The 26,064-nt window shown below is 42.6% G+C and overlaps 1 protein-coding gene across 8 annotated transcripts in view; it reads left to right on the top strand.

Annotated features, from left to right (window-relative positions):
- Positions 1–26,064, top strand: part of DPY19L3 (dpy-19 like C-mannosyltransferase 3) — a 127,402-nt gene that overhangs the window by 31,816 nt on the left and 69,522 nt on the right. For 7 of the 8 annotated variants that reach the window (XM_033940400.1, XM_033940399.1, XM_033940403.1 and 4 more), the window contains exons 5-9: positions 3,653–3,774; positions 11,885–12,030; positions 16,628–16,751; positions 19,340–19,474; positions 22,069–22,200. In XM_033940400.1, the coding sequence (XP_033796291.1) occupies positions 3,653–3,774; positions 11,885–12,030; positions 16,628–16,751; positions 19,340–19,474; positions 22,069–22,200 (659 nt within the window). Of the gene's footprint in view, positions 1–3,652; positions 3,775–8,369; positions 8,503–11,884; positions 12,031–16,627; positions 16,752–19,339; positions 19,475–22,068; positions 22,201–26,064 lie in introns of those variants that run through there. The other variant, XM_033940406.1, reaches the window with a different exon arrangement.

Raw genomic sequence — 26,064 nt, 5'->3', positions numbered from 1 at the left:
AAATAAAAAAGCTGCTTATGATGATTGCATAGAGAAGTTCAGTAAGCTGAGAGGAGGGCTGGGCTCTCTGTGAACAACCAACACACTAATCCTCTGCGCTGTACCTTATGGAAAACTCAATATAGCAAAAAACAGTAAAGTGTATATGTGGCCCTTCACAGTGTTTTTGTAAACATCATAATAAAATAACAAAGGCTCCAATAATGAAAAATAAAAGTCCTTTTCCCATACACTCAGGTTGCACAAGTCCGGTTTTCACCCGGACAGTATATTTTTTGACCAAAACAGATGTCTACGATTAGTAAAATTCCCCAATCACATATTTTTTTATGGGGACGGATTTGTATACAGCACTTCATTAGATTTTTTTTATTATACAAATTTTATCTTTTTGTAGACTTGAAGTCTTGAACAAAGAAAATGAGTACAGCAAAAAAAGCAAAAACAGATAGTGGAAGACCATTCCAAGAGGCCTGGACAGAGTACATATGGAGTGATTGAACGCAGTGGGAAAGCATTGTGTATTATGTGTAATGAAAGTGTTGTGTCTCGCACATCAAGTGTCAAACGTCACTTTGAGACCAACCATAACAGTGTTGCTGAACTTGGTTTAGCTCAAAGAAAAGAGTTCCTTGTAGGAAAATTAAAGAAATATCACTCCCAGTCTCTTAGTTTTAGCAACTATCTTTCAAAAACTAATCATCTTACAGTTGCCAGCTTTCAAATTTCACTGTGCATGGCAAAACATGGTAAGCCCCTCTCTGATGGAGATTTTATCAAAAAGGCAATTTTGGCTGGGAGTAATTCACTCTTCCATGATTTCCAAAACAAGGATAAAATTGTGCAGTGCATCTCTGAGATGCTGCTAAGCAGAAATACTGCAAAAGATAGGGTTCTGCGAATGGCTGCTGATGTTAGTCAACAGCTTACTTGCGACTTACAAAAAGCACCTTTCTACTCCATGTGCTTGGATGAAAGTACAGATATTACTAACCATGCAAGACTAGCGCTCATTTTGTGTTATGCTACTGGTGACATCATGAGAGAAGAGCTGGTAAAACTGCTGTCTTTGCCTGGAAGAACACAAGGGATAGATATCCACAATGCTGTGATGGAGGCTTTTTCATCACTAGACATAAGTCCAGAAAAAGTAGTTTCAGTTACTAGCGATGGAGCACCTAGCATGGTGGGGACAACATCAGGATTCATTCATTTCTTTGCTAAGGAAGCAAAACATCCACTGATTCAATTTCACTGCATAATACATCAAGAGGCTCTCTGCGCCAAAGAAAGCAGCAAAAAACTTGACGATGTCCTCAAAGATGTAACAGAAATGGTGAACTTCATCATGGCGCGTGCTCTTAATTTTCGACAATTTCAAGCCCTTCTTGATGAGGTTCAGGCACAATATAACACTTTACTGATGTACAATAATGTCCGGTGGCTGAGCAGAGGACGAGTGTTAGAGAGATTTGTGGCCTGCTTGGAAGAAGTTAGGCTATTTATGAACGAAAAGGGGGAAGACTAGCCTCAACTCACCAACATGGCCTGGCTTACCAACCTCATGTTCTTTACAGATTTTACTAACCACTTTAATGTACTAAACAAAAAATTACAAGGCATGGGAAAAACAGCAGAAAGCATGTTTAGTGACATCAAAGCTTTTGAGAGAAAATTGCATGTTTTTGAAAAAGACCTTGAGAGTGGACAGCTAAAATATTTTCCCAACCTAAAAATACATTTGGATAATTCTACAACATTTGTGGACAGTCATAAAAAACACCAGGAAATCCACAAAGCATATTCCACCATTGTAGCCGAAGCAAAGGAGAATTTTAGTAAAAGATTTTCTCAGTTCCGTAAGATGGAGACAACCCTTTCATTTATAACTTCCCCAGAAAAGTCCACATTTGAAGATCTTGATCTTTCCTGCTTACAGTGGTTGGATATTCAAAATTTGGAAATGGAGCTACTGGAATTTCAAGAAAGCTCTATCTGGAAAAGTAAATTCAATGACCTGCGTGCGGCTCTTGAACGTATTGAGTGTGAAAGGGTGACAAATGAAACCACTGCTAGCAGTTCTGAAAATGAAATCCTAAAAGCGTGGAATTCTCTGCCAGACAATTTTAAGTCCATGAAAGCACTTGGGATTGCTCTTCTTACTTTGTTTGGGTCATCCTATGCTTGTGAGCAGCTGTTTTCGATTTTGAATCATATAAAATCAGATGCTAGAAACAGATTAACGGATGACATGAGTGCTGCATGTGTTGCTCTGAAATTAACGCACTATGAGCCAAGGATTGACAAGTTATCAGCATGCATGCAACAACAAAAATCACATTAATTTTTTTCAGAGCATGCCCAATGCATATGTTTACATGAAGCAGCGTTTTCAGTTTGCAGTTAAGACACTTTCTAAGTTATTTAAATATTATTTAAAGATGTTATTTAAAAAAGGGACTTTACATGGCCCTGATGTATTCCAATCTGGAATTTCCAATAAAAACGGTTGATTTAATTGAAAGCTCTTTTGTTTTCTTTACATCATATTATTAGAAATGTAATGATTTAACTATTTTCTAATTTGATTGTAAATTTTACAAAAAAACATGTATAGACTCTTTGGGAATGCACACCGAGTCTTGACACAGTTAACAGTTTTAAGAAGTTTATCGTTTTTTTTTACTCAGGATACATTTGACATGTTATGTGAATAATACATTTAAAATATATTGTGTAACTGAATCAAATTCTTCCTAAATTCATTAAATTGAATGAAATCATTAAAACATTATAAATTGCCAATAAATTGAAATGAAAATCAAAGGATTGTGAATCAAATTGATTCTCTGACAATACAAAGATTCCAACCTTTAAAAATGATGTTACATAGTTCAGGCAACTTTATAAAGAGTTTTTAGATACTAAAATCTTGTTATTAAGGTTTAATTGACGTGCTGGCACTTTGAGGAAATTCTTTGGTTTTGTGCGGCAGTTTGGGCATTCGGGCTCAAAAAGGTTAGCCATCACTGCTCTAGCATCTTGGTTAGGAGAGGGATATTTGCTATTGGGCGTTAGCTGGATAGTGTGAAAGGGTCTAGGTCAGCTTTTTTCAGTAGTGGGGTCAAGGCAATAAGTCCCATTTCTGGGGAAAATAGGGCGGAGTTTATAAGTTTGGTAAGAGACACGTCGGTGGCTATTTTTACAGCAGTCACCAATAATGGCGCCATTTACAGAATTCAGGCCTTTATGCACAGCATTGGGACATCTAACAGAAAGGCACCCCATTATAGAATCACCCCATAGTCCTTTTTTAATTTTTTTTCCAAATCAGCAAGTCACCTATCTTCAGTACTGTCAAAAAGAGCACTTGATTAAGAGTTTATTCTTTTGGTGGTGTTCTTAACTTCCATTGAAAACACATACCGAAAATATGAAGATTACTTTGGTTGTATCCAAGTAATGATGCAACTTGGCAGAGTTGTCCCCCACCCCCCCCAGCAAAGAAGCTTTGTGACAGATGGAACTACCTGTTAAATCCTTGATTGAAAGTTCTAGAAATCTTTTTTTTTTTTTTTTTACTGAAACTCTAAGCAAAAAAACCAAGTATTGTGTCGATAACTAATATGCTGAAATGTTTTCACATTCTTAGGGTTCCTTGAATTGATATATGATAATAGAACAGAGTCTATGAGGACAATAAATATCCTTGAACGAATGAATGTTTACCAAGAAGTATTTCTCAGTTTATTATATAGGAGTCTACCGATTAAGGTATGTATCTTTACTTGTCACAGAGAGATAGTTAAGCTGTGTTCCAGTTTTGAAGAAGTAATATCCATGAAACAAAATGAAAAAAAAAAAAAATCTAAGTTGCTTCCACAGGAGAGAATTTTGGCAGGGCAAGATTGACTGTCCTGTGTTGTAAGTTAGCTATAATACTGACTTCAACATCCATGTTTTTCCATAAACTTTCAAGGAATCTTGGATGTTCAGCGCAAGAGCATTTACATAAGAAAAATTGTCCATAAGTAGCAGGTAATAGAACACGTGGTCCACCATGTATATACTTTTACTTACATTTTTAGGAGATGTTCCCAGAGTTGGGATTAGACCAAGGAAGCAAAATGCACATACTTTTGACCTGAAAAAAAGGTGGTGTCAAACTATGCTGGTATTTTTTTCATTCTTCAGTTTTCAAAGGAAACTTATAGGCATACCTGCTCTTTGAAAACTGGAGCAAAGTGCAAAGGGTGAAGCAGAGGAAGAGCCAGGTTTTGACATCAGGGGGAGTAGACCTTTGTAAAATAGGCACCAGTCGGTGTTGGCCAGGTGCCGGTGGTGTCGCTCAGGTATGATGGTGATGAACGCAAGCTGTCTCTGCTGTGTCCCTTCTACGAGGAAACAGGAAGTTACATCAGGAGGCAGGACTGGCCAGAGCAGGCAACCTGTCCTTAACTACAAGTAAAAATATTCAAATTGTGACCATCATCAGGAACAGCATATGCACTTCTTCCACTGCTAGACACTTTGATTAAACCAGAATGTTTGTTTGTGTGGTGACTCTACAAGGTGTGGAGACCACCTACCTGTTCATTTTTATTTTGGGTGACAAGAACCACCAGAGCCTGCTTTCAGATAGGGCCAGACACTTTGTGACATAATACAAATCCCTGCAAAAAGTCACTCAAATCCTATACAGAAAACATATTTATTTATCTTTTAAAACTTGCAACCTGTACAACAGTGTATCGCAAACTGTGTGCCAGGGCAAATTCCAGGGGGGCCGCGAGACACCTAAAGAGGAGAAGTGCCAGCTGACTACTTACAGGGCATTGTTTTTGTTATTAATGAACCTTACCAAATGGGGAAAGCAGCCTCAAAGGTAACCATTTCCAGATGGTTTTGCAATGCTATTGCTTCTGTGTAGATTGGCTGAGGTAAACAGTTGCCAATTTCTTTGAAAGCACATTCCATTAGAGGCATGGCCTTATGGGCAGAGTCCCAGGCAGTTCTACCCAAAGAGATTTGTAGGACAGCTACATGTCTCCTCGAGACACTCCATATTTTTACACACTTTTACAGAGTAGACATGGTGGCACAAATTGACCCCACGTTTGGGCAGTTAGTGGTTGTAGCAGGCTCATCTGCCCTGCCTTAGACTCAGGGGACTGCTTTGGTATGTCTCATTAGTCAGGACTCCTGTCCCTCCTGCAATGGAAGAGAAAATTAGTTCTTACCTCAATGATCTTCTTTCCTGTAAGGAGGGACAGTTGAAATTTGGCAGCTAAAATTGAATGCTAAGAAATGCATGACAGAAGAGCGGGACTTGGGTGTAATTGTATGTGATGATCTTAAGGTGGCCAAACAGGTTGAAAAGGTGACGGCGAAAGCTAGAAGGATGCTGGGTTGCATAGGGAGAGGTATGGCCAGTAGGATAAGGGATGTATTGATGTCCTTGTATAAGACTTTGGTGAGACCTCATTTAGAATATTGTATACAATTCTGGAGGCCGCACCTTCAAAAAGATATAAAAAAGATGGAGTCGGTCCAGAGGAAGACTACTAAAATGGTATGTGGTCTTCATCATAAGGCATATGGGGACAGACTTAAAGATCTCAATCTGTATACTTTGGAGGAAAGGCGGGAGAGAGGAGATATGATAGAGACGTTTAAATACATATGTAATGTAAATGCGCATGAGTTGAGTCTCTTTCATTTGAAAGGAAACTCTGCAATGAGAGGGCATAGGATGAAGTTAAGAGGTGATGGGCTCCGGAGTAGTCTAAGGAAATACTTTTTTACAGAAAGGGTTGTAGATGCGTGGAACAGTCGAAGATCAAGGTTAACAAGGCAATGGGGCCTGACAACCTACACCCCAGGGTGCTTAGGTAGTTGAGTGAGGTCTTGGCAGAGCCACTGTCAGCGCTCTTCAACCTCTCCCTTAGTACAGGCAGCATCTCGTTGGACTGGAGGACGGCTAACGTCATTCCACTCCACAAAAAAGGCTCAAAGATGGAGACAGCAAACTACAGACCAGTGAATCTAACATCGATAGTGAGCAAACTAATGGAAACTCTAATCAAACACCAATTGGATAAGATCCTGGATGAGGAGAATCTACGGGATCCCCGTCAACATGGATTTACTAAGGGGAGATCATGCCAATCCAACCTGATCAGCTTCTTTGACTGGGTAACGGGGAAGCTAGATGTTGGGGAGTCCCTAGACATCGTGTACCTGGACTTTAGCAAAGCATTCGATAGCGTACCACACCGCAGGTTGCTGAGCAAGATGAGTACTATAGGATTAGGTGACACATTGACGAAATGGGTTGGGAACTGGCTTGGAGGTAGGCTTCAAAGAGTAGTGGTGAACGGCACCCCCTCCGAAATGACGGAAGTGATGAGTGGAGTGCCACAGGGCTCGGTCTTGGGCCCGATCCTATTCAACATCTTTATAAGAGACTTGGCAGAAGGGCTTCGCGGTAAAATAACATTATTCGCCGATGACGCCAAACTAAGTAATGTAATGGGCAAATGCACAACAGACGAAGATTCAATGCCCGACAACATGATGCACGACCTACTCCTACTGGAGCGCTGGTCTAGGACCTGGCAACTTAGCTTCAATGCCTAAAAATGCAAAGTCATGCACCTAGGCAGCCAAAATCCATGCAAGACTTATATCCTTAATGTTGAGATCCTAACTAGAACGGTAGCAGAACGAGACTTGGGGGTGATCGTCAGTGGGGACATGAAGGCTGCCAGTCAGGTGGAGCAGGCTTCATCCAAGGCAAGACAGATCATAGGTTGCATACGCAGGGGTTTCGTCAGCCGTAAGCCGGAAGTCATTATGCCATTGTATAGCTCCATGGTGAGGCCGCACCTGGAATACTGTGTGCAATTCTGGAGGCCGCATTATCGCAAGGATGTGCTGAGACTGGAGTCGGTTCATAGAATGGCCACCCGGATGGTCTCGGGACTCAAGGATCTCCCGTACGAAGAACGGTTAGACAAATTACAGCTATACTTGCTTGAGGAGCGCAGAGAGAGGGGGAACATGATCGAGACGTTCAAGTATCTCACGGGCTGCATCGAGGCAGAGGAGGATATCTTCTTTTTCAGGGGACCCGCGGCAACAAGAGGGCATCCGGGGAAAATCAGGGGCGGGAAACTATGAGGTGACACCAGGAAGTTCTTTTTCACTGAAAGGGTGGTTGATCGCTGGAATAGTCTTCCACTGGAGGTGATTGAGGCCAGCAGCGTGCCTGATTTTAAGGCCAAATGGGATCGACACATGGGATCTATTCACAAGGCAAATGAGACAGAGACTGTGTCTGAATTCAAAAGGGCCAGGGATAGGCACTTGGGATCTCTCGGAGAGAGAAAGATATAATGGTTACTGCAAATGGGCAGACTAGATGGGCCATTTGGCCTTTATCTGCAATCATGTTTATGTATCTATGTTCCGATGACCTGTCAGATGTCACGTTAACCTGCTGCCTGTCTCACTAATGTCTCCAAATGCTTGCCTTAAGGCTGCCAAGTGGGTGTGAAGATAGAATAACATAGCATAAAAATGTATTTATAACCTGCAAAACCTTTACAGTTTGCAGTTAACAATATAAAGAAATCTGTACATTAACAGAGAATTACATAATATAAATCTTTCAAATACTTCTCATAAAACAAGTCTTAAGCAATTTCCTAAAATGTAAATATGACTTTGAAGTCATAGTTTGCTATGTAGGAGAGCCTAAAGTTCCTTTCGATATGGAGCCTCAGTTTGGCTCTAAATCTCCTAATTTTATTCAACTTGAGTTTCATTCTATTCTTAATGTGTCATTTTCTAAAATGTCACAAGTTTGTTGTTTTTTTTAAAGATATCCCTATTGTTACCCCAGGATTGAAGGTCAGAGAAGGAGATGCACAGGCATTATCTTGAAAGATTTGTGGGATTTAAATTATTAAATGAAGGGAATGTTAAAATCAGTTATTACTCAGAATCAAAGATTTTCTCAAGAAGTTTTAGAGTAACTAACTAATGGAAACAATGGATGTAAATCTGCCTCCCAATTTGCAGGTTTGATAAGAGAGCAAATAAGGATGCACCTGTCAAGCAAGGTACAATATGTGATGTGATAGTTGGCTATGTAGGAGAGCCTATAACAGCAATATAAATGTTAGCGCTGGTTGCACACAGATAGGTGGCATATTTGGGTCCACCTTTGTATTAAGTTTCATGCTTTTTAATTGTCTTTGTTGCAGAGCAGAAAAGACTTGATTTGGTTGGCGAGTTTCCCATACCCTCCTTGTTATTTCTCCTCTTTTAGGGGTGATCAACTGCTTTGATACAAACTGAGGAGATGGGGTACTGCCCAGTGACACAAGGATGCGGAGTTGAAAAATGTAGATGATGCCTTTTACAATCCTTGCGAGTAAACTGAAATTACCCATTAAGTCTGGACTCCTGTCCCTCCTTAAAGGAAAGAAGATCGAGGTAAGAACCTAATCTTCTCCTCCATATTCTTTCTCCTTTATTAAGATATGTTAATGTTAAAGCAGGTCTGGCCCTGCCTCTAAGCAGAGCAGCACAACTTGGAACAGTGGTGACATGGCTCTGGAGCATAAGAGACACTTCCCTAATTTTTGATGGGCCTGCTGCCCACCGAACTCTTATTTCCCCCTGAGCCAGATTGAAGGTTAAAAATGTGCCGGCACTATGCATGCCCTGCAAGAACAAGCCCATATTGAAGCATGGCCTTGGTCCTGCCACTGCCCTCCCACCTCCCAACAAGGCAAACATCTGTCAGAGGAGAACTGGACATTGCAGCATGGGCCTGCAATTACAAGTCCTGCACAATGCTGGCTCTTCTTTTAAGCTTCGGGTGGCCTGGGAAGAGGTAGAGTTCTGTGGTGGCAGAAGTTTGGGCAGGGCCGCCATCAGAAATTTCTGGGCCCCTTACTGAGCAATCCTATTGGGCCCCCCCCACGCACCCCTTCCCCCCCTTTTGTCCGGCAGGGTGCTATCAGGAAATCGGCAGGGGACAAAAAAAAGTATAACAGCAGTGTTTATTGTTGTTCACAGCAGAAGCATAATACAGGAATTTGTGCTATGGTGGCCTAGGACCAATGTTTCCTCTAAGGATTGATAAGGTGTGTGCAAAAAAAAATATGCATGAGCGACAAGTTACATACTCCACAAATTTATGAGCAGGCAAGGAGGACGCATTTTTAAACAAATGTAGTTTATCCTTGTACTCCTTATGTATTTTTAATCATCTATGGATATGTTTGTATGTTTATTGTTCAAATGGTTTTATTTATTTCCCCAAATTTATTTTTGTTATATGCATTGAAAATATTTGATATTGCGTTTAAATCAAAATCTCAATAAACTTGAAACGAGTGCCCGTGAGATTGTGGGAGGGTTAAATACTCAAAACTTAGAAGAATAACAATTTACTTAAAGTTTTTGCTACGCCAGCTTTCTGGTATCTTTACATACAGTGGCGTACCTAGCATATGTAACACCCGGGGCCCATCATTTTTTGGCACCCCCCCATCTGTAAGAAAAACATGATTTTTAGTAACAAACCACACGTCACACATGAGTACCTAGGAAAAGGCAGCATCTTACATATTGCAGTGAGCAGTACATCAATACACCCATTGTAAAACTAAACACACCACAGATCAATCCTACATCGTCAATCCTAACAGAAAACCATGTCTTTCAAACACACAGAACACAGAAAACACCTTCGCCTAGTATAGAATATGTCATCACAAACGAACCCCTCCCCCTTTTACAAAACTGTAGTGTGGATTTTAGCCACGGTGGTAACAGCCCTGATGCTCATAGAATTCTGAGCATCAGAGCTGCTACCACCACGGCTGGCGCTAAAAAACGCTCCACAGTTTTGTAAAAGGGGGGATAAAATAGAAATACACAGTTTCAACGCTCTAGCTCAGAGATGCCCAAACTTTTTGGGCTTGTGAGCTACTTTAAAATGACCAAGTCAAAATGATCTACCAAAAATAAAATTAAAAAACACAAAGCACACTATACGCTGAGAAAATGTTAATTATCATTCCTATTCTGGGTTTTTTTCAAAGAGGTCAAGGCAGATGACTCTATGCATTGTCACCTCAGTAACAACCATACAAAAATAGACAAATATACCTCCCATCCTTTTTATTAAACCACAATAGCAGTTTTTAGCGCAGGGAACTGCGCTAAATGCCCATCGCTGCTCTCGATGCTCATCGGCTCCCTACACTAAAAAACACTATTGTGATTTAGTAAAAGGGGGCCATAGTGCAAAATATAGACAACATATATAAATTCAGACACAGTTTGACCACTAAATTGAAAATAAAATCATTTTCCTACCTTTGTTTGGTAATTTTATCTGGTTGCACTTTATTCTTCTGACTGTGCATCCAATATTTCTTCCTTTCTTTCAGCCTCCTGTATGCTTCCTCTCCTCCAGACCTCATTCCCTCCCCCAACTTTTTCTTTCTTTCTCTATGTCTGTCTTTCTCTGATTCTGTGCCCCATTTTTTTGCTTTGTTTCTGGTTCCCTGTCCCCCCCCTTCTTTCTTTCTTCCTTCCTTCCTCTGTGCCCCATTTTTTGCTTTTTTTTCTGGCTCCCTGTCCCCCCCCCACACACACCTTCTTTCTTTCTTCCTTCCTGCCTCCCCCATGCCACCACCGCCGCGGAATAGGCTGCTGCCGCTGCCGCAATCGGGAACAGGCCGAAATCTCCCTGCTTCTCTTCTGCACGGGGCCGATCAACTCTCGCCGCCCGACGTCAATTCTAACGTCGGAAAGGACGTTCCGGGCAGCCAGGCAGCGATTGGCTAGCCAGAACGTCCTCTCGACATCAGAATTGACGTCGGGCCGCTGCGAGAGTTGGTCGGCCCAGCAGGGAAGAGAAGCAGGGAGATCAAAGACACGGTGCCGGCCTGATCCCCGATGGCAGCATTGAGAAGGGAAGGGAAGCAGGTTGGGCACCACTGCTCTAGACGAGCCGCGAGCAGCACGCTAAGGAGAACAGTTGACCGCCCCCCCCCCCCCTTGGTACGCCACTGGAGCACCAGCGTGTCTGGCCGGCTCATTCGTTCAAAGCCGCGGGTGGCGGCTCCTTGCGAGATCCGCGCCTGCGTCTGAAGCCTCTCTGATGTTGTGACATCAGAGAGGCTTCCGATGCAGGAGTGGAATCAGTGGATAGCGCAAGGAGCCGCCAACTCGCGGCTTTGAACGAACGAGCCGGCTGCTGCTCCAAAAGGAAGAGAATGATCGCCTCCCTCCAGACCGCGGGCCACAAATAAAACCTGGAGAGCCACACGCGGGCCGCGTATTTGAGACCGCTGCCTTAGAGGGAACACTGCTTAGGACCCTGGGGGAACCCGGGCCCCCTGTCACCTCCGGGCCCCTGAATGCAGGACCGGTAGTACTGCCCTGATGGCGGCCCTGAGTTTGGGGTAGAGAAGAAAAAAGGTATGCTGGCCAATGGAGGAACAGTACTGGCTGCTGGAGGGCATAAATAGGGGAAGGGGAAATGCTAAACTATGGGGGTAGGGCCTTCAGCCACCCTTGGGGGAAGAATGGGAAACACAGCTGGAGGTCTGCCTGGGGCATTGGATACTCTTGGGCTGGTTCTATGGTAGGATGATGGGGGTTGGTTGAAGAAACCTTGATAAGCTGTAGATTCTATCCATACTTTTAGATGGTATATCACTGTTTGCCCAGAAAATATTTGTCTTTAATTTGGATTTCCACTTCCTCTTAAATTATCATTTCATACTGTGGAATTAACCAAGGAGTGGAGCAGAGATGTCCAAGTTAAAATATCAGCCTTTGTTATGTTTTACAGCAGTTTCTGGAGCCAGTATATTTCTATATCTATACCTTATTTGGACTTCAGGCAGTCCATGTTATCGCTCTCTATGTGGCAAGTTGGCTCCTTAGTGGAACATGGCTCTCAGGACTCCTGGCTGCCTTATGGTACATTGTTAATAGGTAAGTTAGAGCAACATTTGATGGTTCTGGAGTTTATTTTTATTCAGTTAGTTTTAACTATATTTATGTTCTTTATATACAGTAACTTATACAGTGTTCCCCCGGTTGTTCACGGTCGACGTTTCCCGGTCATTCGCGGTGTTTTCTGACCACAAACCACCAACAAGGAGAGGTCAGCGGGAGAGGCAGGAGAGAGCAGCTGGAGCGCCGGCGAGTGCAGGAAATCACTCGCTGTATGCTTCGACCGCCTCTTCCTGCACTAAGTCAGGCCTTATCCAATCAGGAGCTGCTTTGACACGCAGCTCCTGATTGGTAAGGCCTGACTTAGTGCAGGAAGAGGTGGTCGGAGCATACAGTGAGTGATTTCCTGCACTCGCCAGCGCTCCGGCTGCGCTCTCCTGCCTCTCCCACTGCCCTCTCCAGTCTCCCCCATGAAAAACCGTATTCGCGGTTTTTCAAGATTCACGGGGGTTCCTGGAACAGAAAAAAAAAAAGCCAACTTAATGGTGTTCTGCATTAATCGGTTAGTGCGGCTACATTTTTATGCACTAACCAATTAGCGCAAGATTAGCATGTGAGTCTTTGCCCCTTAAAAAATAGGTGGTGGTATGGGCTCATGCACTAATGATCATTAATGGCAGCACTTGGCCATTAATACAAAAAATGTGATTTTTAGCCATTTTACGGCTACGGTGAGAATGGCTTCAGCATGCAGGAAAAACACACTGAAGGGTGCATGGCGGTCATTTTTTTAATGGAGTTCCATTTAAAACTTGATTGAATGCCTATCCAAAATTCTAGGTGATTTACAATGGTAAAAAAAAAAAGGGGGGGAGGACAAATTTAAAAGCAATAAAATAATACATTCAAGATACATAGAATCACATAGCATTAAGTTCATAGTAACACATACATTAAACGAGAGGTAAGAGGGTTGAACTACAATAAGTTATAGGAAAGAGAACATGAATGGGCCCCTTAGACCAGTGTTTTTCAACCTTTTTTGGGCAAAGGCACACTTGTTTCATGAAAAAAATCACGAGGCACACCACCATTAGAAAATGTTAAAAAATTTAACTCTGTGCCTATATTGACTATATATAAAGTAATTCTCTTGAATAGGAATCAAATAAACACAAAGAAAGTATTTTATAATTACTTTATTATGAAATATTAAGTAAACAGAATAGTGAAAAATTATAAAATACTTTATTCAGTGCGAAACCTGGGCCTGTTTGGCTGAACACAAAGCTGATATTCTGGCTGGAATCGAAGAAAGACACACACGTAGCTCTTCGTCAACAGCTCTCAGTCTCTCTCTGTATTTGGTTTTTATAGCATACAAAAATAGACAAATATACCCTCCATCCTTTTTATTAAACCACAATAGCAGTTTTTAGCGCAGGGAGCTGCGCTGAATGCCCAGCGCTGCTCTTGACGCTCATAGGCTCCCTGCGCTAAAAACCACTATTGCGGTTTAGTAAAAGGTGACCATATTGTAAAATATAGACAGCAGATATAAATTCAGAACTGTGCATAGTAAGTGAAGGGAAGTTTTCATCTCTGGGAATTTACCCAGTTAACTATTAAGTTATTTGGGCAAATTCCTTTGAAAACTGTGGTAATACTGCCTCCACTTTGCTAAATTTAAAATAAAATCATTTTTCCTACCTTGTCTGGTGATTTCTGGTTGCACTTTCTTCTTCTGACTGTGCATCCAATCTTTCTTCCCTTCTATCAGCCTGTATGCTTTCTCTCCTCCACACCTCATTTCCTCCCCCAACTTTTTCTTCCTCTCTCCCTGACCTTTCTTTCTTTTTTTCTGTTTCTCTTCTTTCCTTCTGTTTCCCTGCCTGCCCCCTTTCTTTCTTTCTCCCTGCCGTTCCCCAAGCCACTGCCGCTGCCATCGGGGAACAGGACCCACCAATGGATAACAGGCCCCAAAGCCGACGCATGCTCTCCCTGACGTCAATTCTGCAATCGGAGAGGAAGTTCCGCCCAGCCAGGCAGCGATTGGCTGGCCCAAACTTCCTCTCCGACTGCAGAATTGACGTCGGGGAGAAGAAGACTTATCGGCTCGATAGATTAGATCGCCAAGACAAAGTGAGTCCTGGGTGATCGACTCACTTTGCCTTGGCGAGCTACTGGCGCCCCTGCCTCGGGCCCCCTGTCAGCTCCGGGCCCCTGAATGCAGGACTGGTAGTACTGCCCTGATGGCGGCCCTGCGGCACACCAGGCAACATCTCGCAGCACACTAGTGTGCCGCGGAACAGCGGTTGAAAAACACTGCCTTAGACTACTACCCCTGCAGATCTACTGTGCAAAGAATTCATGCAACTATACAAAGAGTTTTCCCAAAATTTAACCGGCTTGCTTTGAGTTATCAGATTGCATTTCTGCCTTTTAAACATCCTCACAAGCACCTGAGCAGCTAAATTTAATTGCCTAGTTTCATAAGTCAACTATATTTAACTACACCTGAACCAGAAAATTTCCCTCACCATTGACGGCTCCAGAACTAGGAGACATTTCCCACCATCAGCGCCTCCTGCACCGGGAGACTTTCCCCTGCCGTCAGCGTGCCTTCCACAACAAAAAAAGGCAGCGTACCGCTCCCTCCACAAATAGACTCCACCAACCCCCTTCCTGGACCCAAAGGAAGGACCCCAGGCCTACCTTGTTTTCCTGGTGATCTAGCAGCGCATTGGGGCAGGATTGATTCCCATTTGCTCCTGCCCATACTCTTTTAGTGTTGAAAATGGCTGCTAAAGGAGGAAGCATACCTGGGCATCTTTTTTGCTGGTAGGAGCTGTGGCTGCAGTCTATCTGGCAGTGACTTAGAACCTGGTTAGAGCGACGCTGTTCTTTCAGGCAACATCTGGGGCCTACCTCTGACATCATTGGGGGCTTTGTTCAATCCTACAAAGACCATACGCCAGAGTGGCGTGTCCTTTGGAAGCCCCTTGGAGACCTGAGGAGATTATAGAAGATGATTAAAAGAACAACAACAAACAAGGTATTTTTCAGTTTTCTTTTTTGCCTTTATCACCATGGGTAAGCGTAAGGCCAAGGTATGAGTTTTTATACCAACAACAGTTGGACCGATGGATAGACATGTTACAACTGTAATACCTGTTGGAACTGAACTTTACTTCATGTCTTTGCTAGGAGTCTCTCTCAGCCCTCCAGCTTGTACTCCTCCATCTCCTCCTAAAGGTCCTTTTGATATGGAGCCTCAGTTCGGCTCTAAATCTCCTAATCTTATTCAACATGAGTTTTCATTCTTTCCGAATGTGTCATTTTCTAAAATGTCACAAGTTGGGTTTTTTTTCTCAAGAAATCCCTATTGTTACTTCAGGATTGAAGGACAGAGAAGGAGACGCACAGGCATTACCTTGAAAGATTTATGGGATTTAAATTACTAAATGGAGAGAATGTTAAAATCAGTTATTACTCAGAATTGGAGATTTTCTCAAGAAATTGTGGAAAAACTAACTAATGTGGACTCTAATATACTATCTTTAGATAAACATTTGTCAGATATTGAAACTCAGGTTTCTTCTCTTCAGGCTGTTTCAGCTTCAGCAATTAAGGATTCTTGCAATTTGCATCTAAATTATAGATGTTGGAAATTACAGCCAAAGCTAGTGTAACCAGAATAGAAAAAAATAATTAAAATACCTCCGGGGGAAGGTGAGGTTGCCTGAGCTAGGAGGGTACATTGGGACCTGAATTGCGGGTCAGGATGTGGATCCGGCGATTGCGCCAGATCTGGAGTTCTTTGTGGCCATTCTAGGCTGCTAGTAGAGTAGGCAGAGCTGGGAAGAGCATGCAAGAAAGGCCCAGGCCGACAGATGTTGCCACGCACGTGCGCTGTTCCGCAAATTGCGAGGTGATATCGCACGTGCGTACTCGGGTGGCAGAAGCCCGATAGCTCCAGGACTCTACCGGAGCTGTTTAAAACACTTTACCATCGATGTTTAATATTTTAAAAGGGACAGAAGAGGAGGCCTGGGGAAGGGGGTAATAGTAATAGTGGCCTCATGGGGAAGACGTGATTCATGATATCGCAATCACGCATATGTGAAAATCATGCATAAAAGCAGGTCTGTCTGCCCGCTGAATTTAGGCAACGAGCTGATGAATATTGGCGACCATTGCCAGTCACCAGGCTATTTGGGAGCCGTTCCTGGCTGGCTAAAGAACGCTGAGTATCGGACCTCTTCTGTATGCTTGCCCTGCAACCATCATCTTCTTGAACCTTGCTTATGTATTAGTGTTCCCAATCAGTTGCTTTTAGGACTGTGGCCTAGGTCAGTTTATGTGTAATGGTTGAGACCCTCACCCCTAGGGGCTGTAAACCTCATCTCCAGACCACCCCTAAAAGTTAGTCCTAAACCTAGGACACTGCAGCATTAATATTGTTTGTGCATGATTTTGTGGCAACAGGTTCTGACTGAGGTTGTGCAGCTTAATAATAAAATCTAACTAGTTTGATGCTAGGCTGGGGGTGGGGTTGAATTCACCAATTTGCAATGCAGCTGGTCTTCCTTAATGGAAATAAATCTTACTTCTGATAATTATTGATTTTGTACAGAATAGACACCACAAGGGTGGAGTTCACCATTCCACTTCGAGAAAACTGGGCACTACCATTCTTTGCTGTTCAAATAGCAGCAATTACAAGCTTTCTCAAACCTGATCTGAAGCCTTTCCAGAAGGTAAGGACTAAAACAACATCACCATTTTTCTAAGTTTGGTTGTTTCCTGACACAGATAGGGTTGGGGGAAATCCCTGTCAGAGCATATATTTCTTTTTATGTCCTAGCTCACAATGGCAGCATCACTTTCACTGCTGCATAGATGTTATTTACTCTCCTGTGGTCTTCAAAAAGTGATGTTGCCACTGTAAACTGTGATTAGTGGCTTCTGGGCCATAGTTTGCCAGTCCACGCAGTACTAAAGTGTGGTTTTGGCTTTTCATCTGTAAAAGTATTCAGGTCCACTTTAAAAGCAAAGTGACCCATGTTTGATAGACTTGGGGCCTGATGCTCAAAGCTTGATTGTAATCTTACTTGCAATTTGGCTCAGCTCCCAATACACAAAAGCATTTATATATAAATTATTAATTCCATATTCTCCAAATAGAACTTTGAGATCCAATGAACAGAATTTACTCACTATTCCGTCTCTTAAGGTTATTAATACAAGACGGCAATTTATTTTTTCGGTTACCGCACCACAGACTTGGAACGCCCTTCCAATTTATTTAAGGGAAGAACAGGAACTGGGAAAATTCCAAAGTAATTTAAAAACATTTCTCTTTAAAAATGCCTTTGGTAACTAACTCTATCCATAGGCTAAACTATTTTTACTGTATTATATTGTACCTTTTATTTGTCTCCCTTTTTGTACTTTTCCCTTTTTGTTCTACTTTTCTATATTGATTTGTATTTCACATCCCCCCCTTTCCTTGTGTTATGAGTGTGTTAAGTTAAACTTTAATCCCTAATGTTATTATATATAGTTTTGTATTGTATCGTTTCCCATAAAATGTAATTTTAAACTGTTCATCGCTTAGAAATATGATTAAGCGATTAATCAAAGAAACCATTAAACTTGAAAAGGGTTCTTGGGGGCTTTTACTAATCGTGGTAGCAGGCCCAGGGAATTCTATGCAAATGCATTACAATGAGCTCATTAGTATTAAAATGAGCACTCCATGTAACATATAGCAAGGAATGCCCACCTTTCAGTGGTCAAAATTTTCTGGCAACTACGGAGCTGTCAGTAGCTTGAATAGGAGCTGCTTGTGCATGTTTTATGTGCAGGTGTGCCCCATGCCTAACAGCTATGGCCTGACCATAGGCACGGGACACACACGCACAATGGCTGCAGCTAAATCTCATGAAACTCGAAAAGACTTCTGAACTCTTTCAGATAGCAGCCCTGCACTGTACTGGGCCTGTGCACGAGAGCAGTGCCTAATACTCGGCTTTTGTGCTCATATGCCAGCTACAATTCCTTGCCCTTTCACTATGGTACTCAGTACAATTGACATGCATATAATTTGCATGTTATTTAGGCTGAGCTTAACCTGGCAAACAGAAACACTCCCAACCCGGTGTTTTCCACCGAATTGCCGGAGCTCTGTGCATCTTGCCCTTAGCTTGGTTCCTACTGGGCTCATAATTCTGAGATCAAATTGACAAATGCTGACCACCTACTAGAAGGTTACCCATGATGGAGGAGGAGGCAATGGATTCAGTTTGCTTTTCCCAAAATCACAAAAGTTATTTTGGGAATAGTATGCATCAAAAGAAATGAAAAAGAGCGTCCCAGATGAAACAGAAAACCCCTACTAATACAAGAAAATAAAACAACCCTGCACACCCTTTAAACCAGGAGTGTCCAACCTTTTGGCTTCCCTGGGCCGCATTGGCCAAAAAAAAATGTTTCTGGGGCTGCACAAACGCGCAATGCTGCAGCAAGAATGAGGAGGAAGCCGGCAAGACGGTAAACACCTGGGTGCAGCAGAGGAAAACACTGCATTGCCCTCGACCGGGGCCACACAAAATACTTCACGGGGCCGCATGCGGCCCTCGGGCTGCAGGTTGGACACCCCTGCTTTAAACAATGGTTGGTTTGCAGGATGGCATTCATCAGCAGGACTCATTACTTAGCTCTGATTTGGGATTCTTTCATCCCATCGATTTTGTAGCAAGAGACTTAATTGCATCTGCAAACAGACTTGCACTTGCACTGTAGTTACATGTTACATCAGAGTGTTTAGAAGTTTTTAAATACACTCCTCCCTCCATATTTGTGGGGGTTAAGTGCAAAGCTGGCCCGTGAATAAGAAAAATTTCCGAATAACTTTAGAGCCGACTCTGACCCACCCCTGTTTCCCTCCTACCTCCCAGATCTCTCCACTTACTTACTTTTTAAAGCCTAGCAGTCTAGCAGTGAAGTCTCGCAAGACCACGGCAGCCATTTTTGTTCACTGCTCTACCTGGGGCAGGAGCATAGGAGTATTGCTCCTGCCCCGCTTCACCGCTAGACTGAAGTGGAGAGGTCCAGGAGACAGGGTGGGTCAGTGAGATGAAAACCGCGAAGAATCGAAGTCACGAGTGCCGAACCCTTGAATATGGAGGGGGGGACCTTGTTAGCTTTGCAGTGCATCCTATCCTGCACTCATTCTGTTTGCTACCTAGTTCTGTATGTAAACATTTTAAAAAATTTGCATGTGAGAAGTGAAAAATTGTATTAAGAGAAGCATGGAAATAACATTAGCACTTCCTTTTCCCAGAGACTCTCCCTTCTGGCTGTGTTTGTGTCTACATTCCTCTTTAGTCTAAGCTGGCAATTTAATCAATTCATGATGCTTATTCAAGCTCTCGGTATATTCTTTCTGGATTGTTTTGGCATGCTTCCTGCAGAAAAGGTAAGTTAGCAAAATGCTCTCTTTCTGATCACTGTGCTGTCCATGTGTTTTGTAGAAAATGCTCTGTTACTCTTTGTATTAGTACTTAGTGCACATCTTTTCATTAGTTTCCCAAAGCAAGTTACCGGTCAGATACAGTGGTTACTTTCCTGACCTCAGAGGGTTTACAGTCTGATTTTGTTCCTGAGACATTGGAGGGTAGAGTGATTTTTCCCCAAATCACAAGATGCATTGATAAGATTTGGTATGCTAAAGGATTTCCAAAAAAGAAAAGGGTAGAGAATAAATTGAAAGATCACCCCAAACAATCAAATGAATTAGGGAGGATGGGCTTGGCAGGGCTTCAATGGCTGGGAGGGTGTAGATGGGCTGGAGTAGGTTTTAACAGATATTTCGGCAGTTGGAACCCAAGCACAGTACCGGGTAGAGTTTTGGATTCTTGCCCAGAAATAGCTAAGAAGAAAAAAATTAAAAAATTTAAATTGAATTAGGTTGGGCAGACTGGATGGACCATTTGGGTCTTTACCTGCCGTCATCTACTATGTTACTATGTTAGGTTGGTTAAACAATGACAACTTAAATTTGTATAAGCTTATATTTTTTAAAATGTATGGACGTCATCATAGACATAACATATATAGGTCAAAGGACCTCGTAGCACAAACTAGTTCACCTTTTATTGTTTCAAGTCATAGGTATCAACATCCCAATTTTCCAAATGCACCAACTAAATATTAATACAAATTTATGTAAGAATTTTCAACACCAAAACAATTTTTTTTTTTTAAGTTCAATCAGTTTTATTAGTATTTTGTCATAGAAATACAAGCATAGACCTCATATACATAAGAAGTTTTCACAGATTGTCAGTACAGGCGGTCTATGACATGTCATCAAAAACAGAACAAAGAATAATAACATGTTCATCCAACGCTCACAAGTCAAGGAAAGTGTAAAAGATGGCATTTTGGCAGATATTGTCTTGCAATATGTCATTTTAAGCTGTGTTAGGCATGAGTTTAGCGCCTAACACAACATAGTAAAGAGGTCCCAGGAAATACTTCTTCACCGAACGGGTGATTGATCGATGGAATAAACTTCCACGCCATGTGGTCGAGGCTAGTAGCGTGCTTGACTTCAAATGTCGATGGGACAAACACGTGGGGGTGCTATAGAGTTATGCATAAAGGATGGATACACCAGGGAGGGAGGGTTCTTGAGTGGGCAGACTTGTTGGGCCGATGGCCCTCTTCTTCCGCCTTATTCTATGTTTCTGTGTTTCTATGTCCCATAGGCAAATGGATAGTGGGCCATAATTTAGGAACCTAGATTTTATGCTTCTACATTCAGGTGAATTTTCAGCTGAGAGAGTGCTGCATTTGGCTAAAAAATAAGCAATTAGGGGCAGATTCAGTAAATGGTGGTCAGAAATCAGTGCTCAGTGCAGTGGCGTAGTAAGGGTGAGGGGTGCCCAGGGCGGTGGCACTCCTCCCCTGCCACATGCACACCCTATTACCTTCCCCGTACCTTTTTGGCACTCTCTCTGGCATTACTTTCTCGGTGCGGGTCCCAGAAGTGATGTCACAGAGTGCCAAAAAAAGCACGGGGGAAGGCAAGGGGCGCGTGCAGCAAGGAGAGGAGCAGGGGGCGGAGAAGAGGAGGGCTGCCATTGCGGCCAGTGATAAAAAGCCTAATGCAACTTCATAAAAGAGAGCCTCTATTTCTGAATTTTGCAGTCAAGCAAGAATTGTTAGAGACAGGGGGAAAAAGAATATTATTTGGGAAGCAGCAGAATATTTTTTTCATCAAAAGTTTTGTATTTCAGAAAACAATCTTGCATTTAATAGTGATTTGACAACAATGTAAAGACAGAAATATTTTAGATTATATTTGTAAACATATTCTGTAATTAATCCTGTTTCTGGATAAAGAGCCATAACTAGGAGTAAATAAGCAAGAGGAGTAGTTTCCTAGAGTGCAAAGATTTTTAGGGAAGCAGAGGGGATGGAGAAGAATGTCTGAAATGTAAGTAGAGATCAAACAGGGGATGAAAGGATAGAGAGAGTACATCTGTCCTTCTACCATCCAGACTTTGGGGAGGGAAGAAAGACGAGAGCAAAAAAAGATTAGGGATCGATAGAAGGTGTAGAAGGGTATGCAAATACATTTGTCTGCCTTGGGTGCCAAATGCTTTTTAGAGCAGTAGTTTCTTGGAAATAATTCCAAGGTGACCTAGAATTGTAAATAAAATTACTATTGCATATGAGAGAACTTGGTGACAAAGGCATATGAAGTGAATTCCCAAGGTTACACAGAGTCAGAGAAGAGCAGGTATTAAACCCATGACTCCCAGGAACTCTGATTTTGTTCAGTTCACTGAATACACCCACCATAGACTTGTCTCATATTGCTTACATAATTCCAACAGGAATCAGAATATGAATAAATCTGTATAAATTTTAATAACCTATTTTCCATTCATCCAAATATATAGGCAGGGTAGTTTTAATTCTGCAGTAGAAGATATTCATACAATATGAAAAGATTTTTATCTTCGATGTACATTAACCATTTATGATTTTGGTTTGTTGTAGGTTATATGGCTGTATGTAATACAAGCAACGTGCTTACAGCTTGTCTGGGTTTTTCAGTTCTTCAACTCCATGATTCTTGGATCATTGTTTTTCAGTTTTGTTGTTTCTGCATTGATAGCAAGGAAATTGCAGGTAAACATTTAGTTAAACCTCATTGTAACAAATTTTATATAAAATAAGGGGCCCTTTTACTAAGGCGCGCTAGCCGTTGTAGTGCGCACTAAATGCTAATGTGTCCATAAACTATAATGGACGTGTTTGCGTTTAGCACGTGATAAAATGGCTAGCATGCCTTTAGTAAAAGGACTCCTAAGTTTATGATTACTGTATTTTTCAATCCATAAGACGCACCTGACCATAAGACGCACCCTAGTTTTAGAGAAGGAAAACAAGAAAAAAACATTCTGAACCAAATTCTCCCTACCAGGCTCTGCACCCAACCCCACACGCCTTGCCAAGCTCTGGACCCTGTCTCCCCTCCCTGCCAGGCTCTGTACCCTTTCCCCCCTCTGGTGGTCTAGTGGCTGGCAGGCAGGTAGGGACAGGGCAGGCAGGCCTAGTAGTTGACAGACAGGTAGGGACAGGGGGCAGGCAGGCCTCTCCCTCAAGCCTTCTCCCCCCAGGCAGGTAGGGGCAGGCAGTCCTCCCACCCCTCTCTCCCCCGTACCTATTTTTAATTTGGCAGGCCCAGGCCTCGCCCCCTCGTTACCTTATTTTAATTGTGATGCCCTCCCTCGCTGTATGCGGCTGCCATTCTAGCCTTGTGCTCCGTTCTGTCGCTAGAGAGACAGCCGCGTCCAGCGAGGGAGGGTGCCAGAATTAAAATAAGGTAACAGGGGGGCTTGGGTTTTCGCTCCATAAGACGCACTTTTGTGGGGAAAAAGTGCGTCTTATGGAACGAAAAATATGGGTAGTTATTCCAAAGAGGCTTTTTATTATGCCTACCATTATATAGAAAATGTGGGAAGTGTTATGTACAGTTAGAAACTGTGTGGATAGAAAACTAAAGAGAATTTCTGATGCATTGTGGTTAATTACACGTACTATTTCTCTTTTTAAAATTTTATTTATAAAATTAAGATGTAAGTTTAATTTTAAAAATAACTAGTAGTGTAGGTTAGTCATATTTGCTGAAGGTTACATTGTAAACAGTTTTCATAGCCAGCCTGAACTAGAGCCTAAAATTTAAATTTCTGAGAGAAGACTAAATAATACAAAGATCTCTCTAGTATTGGGCTAGATATACTGGGGGTAATTTCATAACAGAGCATGTAAAAGAATTTATTTTAAATACCTATTTTATGGCTCTTTTTTATAAAGGCATTCTAAAACGAATAATATGCGAAATCAGGCACCTTATCAAACACAATAAAAAGAAAATGATTAAACTGGACCATCAGAAGTAGGCAGAGTGACAGTATGTAACACATGGAAATGTCCAGGCCAATTCTTTTGTAAACTGCCTAGAACTGAAAGGTATTGGTGGGATAGAAGACACCAATGTAATGTAATAATAATGAAAATGGCCAATTCACTACCAGTTTCACCATCAATCCAAAACTGAGACTGTCGTGCAGGTATTGAAAACTAGATATAAGAATGTTCTAGATATTAGCTTCTTTTTCTGTCTTTTATATACAGTCAAACCTCGGTTTACGAGTACCGCGGTTTACGAGTGTTTTGCAAGACAAGCAAAACATTTGTAAAATTTGTGACTCGTAAACCGAGTTTGACTCGCTATACGAGCATGTCTCAAAGTAAAACATCCCGCATCCCCCTCTCCATACCTTGCAATGCACGCTTTCTGATGCTCTTTCACTTCAGTTTTGCCTTTTAGGGTGTCCAACCTGCTGCCCCATGCAGCCCGCTCGAGGGCAATGCGTTTGTTCCGTCTGCTGCCCCTGGATGATTGCCTTCTTGCCGGCTCCCTCCTCCTTGCTGTGTTTGCTCTGGGCCGCCGCGGCAGCTCCTGCATGCCTCCTGCAGCTGGCCCTGAGACGTTCCCTCTGACGTTGTGACGTCAGAGGGAGTGCTTCCGGGTCGGCCGCAGGGGGCACGTGGGAACTGCTGCCCGCCGCTTTGAACGAGCACTGCGGCAAGTAGGAGAAAGCCGGCATGAAGGTAGGCACCGCAGCACAGGGAGGCCTTCCGGGTCGGCCGTGGGGGGAACATGGGAACTGTTGCCTGCAGCTTGGAAAGAGCACTGCGGCATGAAGGTAGGCACCGCGGCACAGTGAGGGCTTCCGGGTCGGCCGTGGGGGGAACATGGGAACTGTTGCCCACAGCTTGAAACAAGCACTGCGGCATGAAGGAGGAGAAAGCCGGCATGAATGTAAGCACTGAACGAAAAAGAAGTTAAAGATGCAAGGCCCCAGTGAGTTTGATTAGCTGTGGAAAGAGCCCCAGTGCCCCAGTTCTGTTATGTTTATGTCGGTCGCTGGCAGCAGTAGCAACGAATTGTCCGAGTCTCCATTATATCCTATGGGGAACTCTGCTTTGATAAACGAGCGTTTTGGTTTACGAGCATGCTCCTGGAACGGATCATGATCGTAAACCAAGGTACCACTGTAGTTCTTATCTTCTGAAGATGTCTCCAAGTTATAATGTTACAATTAAAGTTCATAACTGCTGCATGCACCCATACCATCATAAACAGATTCATACTGCTGTAGCATTCAACATAACATGTTTTGAAAAACTGCTTCAGGATGATATAGCAGAATAGGGAACATAGACGAAAGCGCGCGAGACAAAGATGTGCCGACAATGCCGCCCAAACAATGGTGCGCAGGACGTCAACGCGTTGGATTTAAACAGTATTTTAAAGTGCTCCGAGGGGGGGCATGGGGGAACCCCCCACTTTACTTAAAACTGTTGGCGCTCCCATTGGGGGGGGGTGTTGAGGGGGAAACACCCCATTATAGAGGAAACAGCCTTTTCTCCTCTTTTTTAGGGAAAAATTACAGTTTCCTCTGTAAACACCCACTCCCAGCGGGAGTTCCAACAGTTCTAAGTAAAGTGTGGGGGGGTTCCCCCCCCCCTCGGAGTGCTTTAAAATACTGTTTAAATCCAGCGCGCTGATGTCCTGTGCACAATTGTCTGGATGGCATTGTCGGCGCGTCTTTGTCTCATGCGCAATTGACCCGGCACCCAGAAGGTACATAGACGAAAGCGCACGAGACAATGCCACCCGGACAGTCACCCAGAATAGTGGTCAAATCAGAAAATCATCTTCTGTTTATGTGCCTTTATGAAATAGGCTTTTACAGGGACCTCCCCCAACAGAGCACAAATTCACACCTCCACATAAAATACATTTTCTGTTGTTAGCACACACATGTCTGTTTATAAAAGATGTACAAACCAATTGTCACATCCAAAACATGTGCATTATACATTGTTCACGCTCTTTATTAATTTTTCAGAAGTGGAAAAATCTCAGACACCCCAGCAGTGACCACTAATCATAATAATCATGGGTCAAAAAAACACCATATCAAAATGTAAATATACAAATAGGCACTTAATAACAAAAATTCTGTAGGGATGAAACACTTAACTGAATGACATCCCTTTGTGATCGCCCAATTTCTTCTAATGGTGTCTGATACCTCTCCCGTCCCCCGTCCCCCTCGTAAATTTGAATACAAAAAAGTGTTTATTTGTTCACACATCTTGGCTTATCCTTGGATGTCACAGATCCTTGTAACAGCAAGTCCCGATTATTATATATGGCTCATCGATAAGCAGTCCTGTTTAGTTGCAACATTGCACATCATGGACACTGCTAGGAGGTCTGAGGTTTTTCCACCACTGTACTGAAAAAATAATAAAGAGAGTGAGTGAACAATGGATGTGACAATTGCTTCCACTTCTAGACTTTTGATTTGAACAATATTTTCTCAGTGGAAAATTCCCTGTTTTTGTTTATTACTTATTTATAAACGAGCCACTTTCTGCATGTAAAACCTATTTTACAAACTAAATATGCTCTAT

This window comes from Geotrypetes seraphini, chromosome 4 (genome assembly GCF_902459505.1).
Source record: "Geotrypetes seraphini chromosome 4, aGeoSer1.1, whole genome shotgun sequence".
Classification (NCBI taxonomy): Eukaryota; Metazoa; Chordata; class Amphibia; order Gymnophiona; family Dermophiidae; genus Geotrypetes; species Geotrypetes seraphini.
The sequence above is the reverse complement of the archived record's forward strand: the minus strand, read 5'-3'. Positions and strand labels throughout refer to the sequence as shown.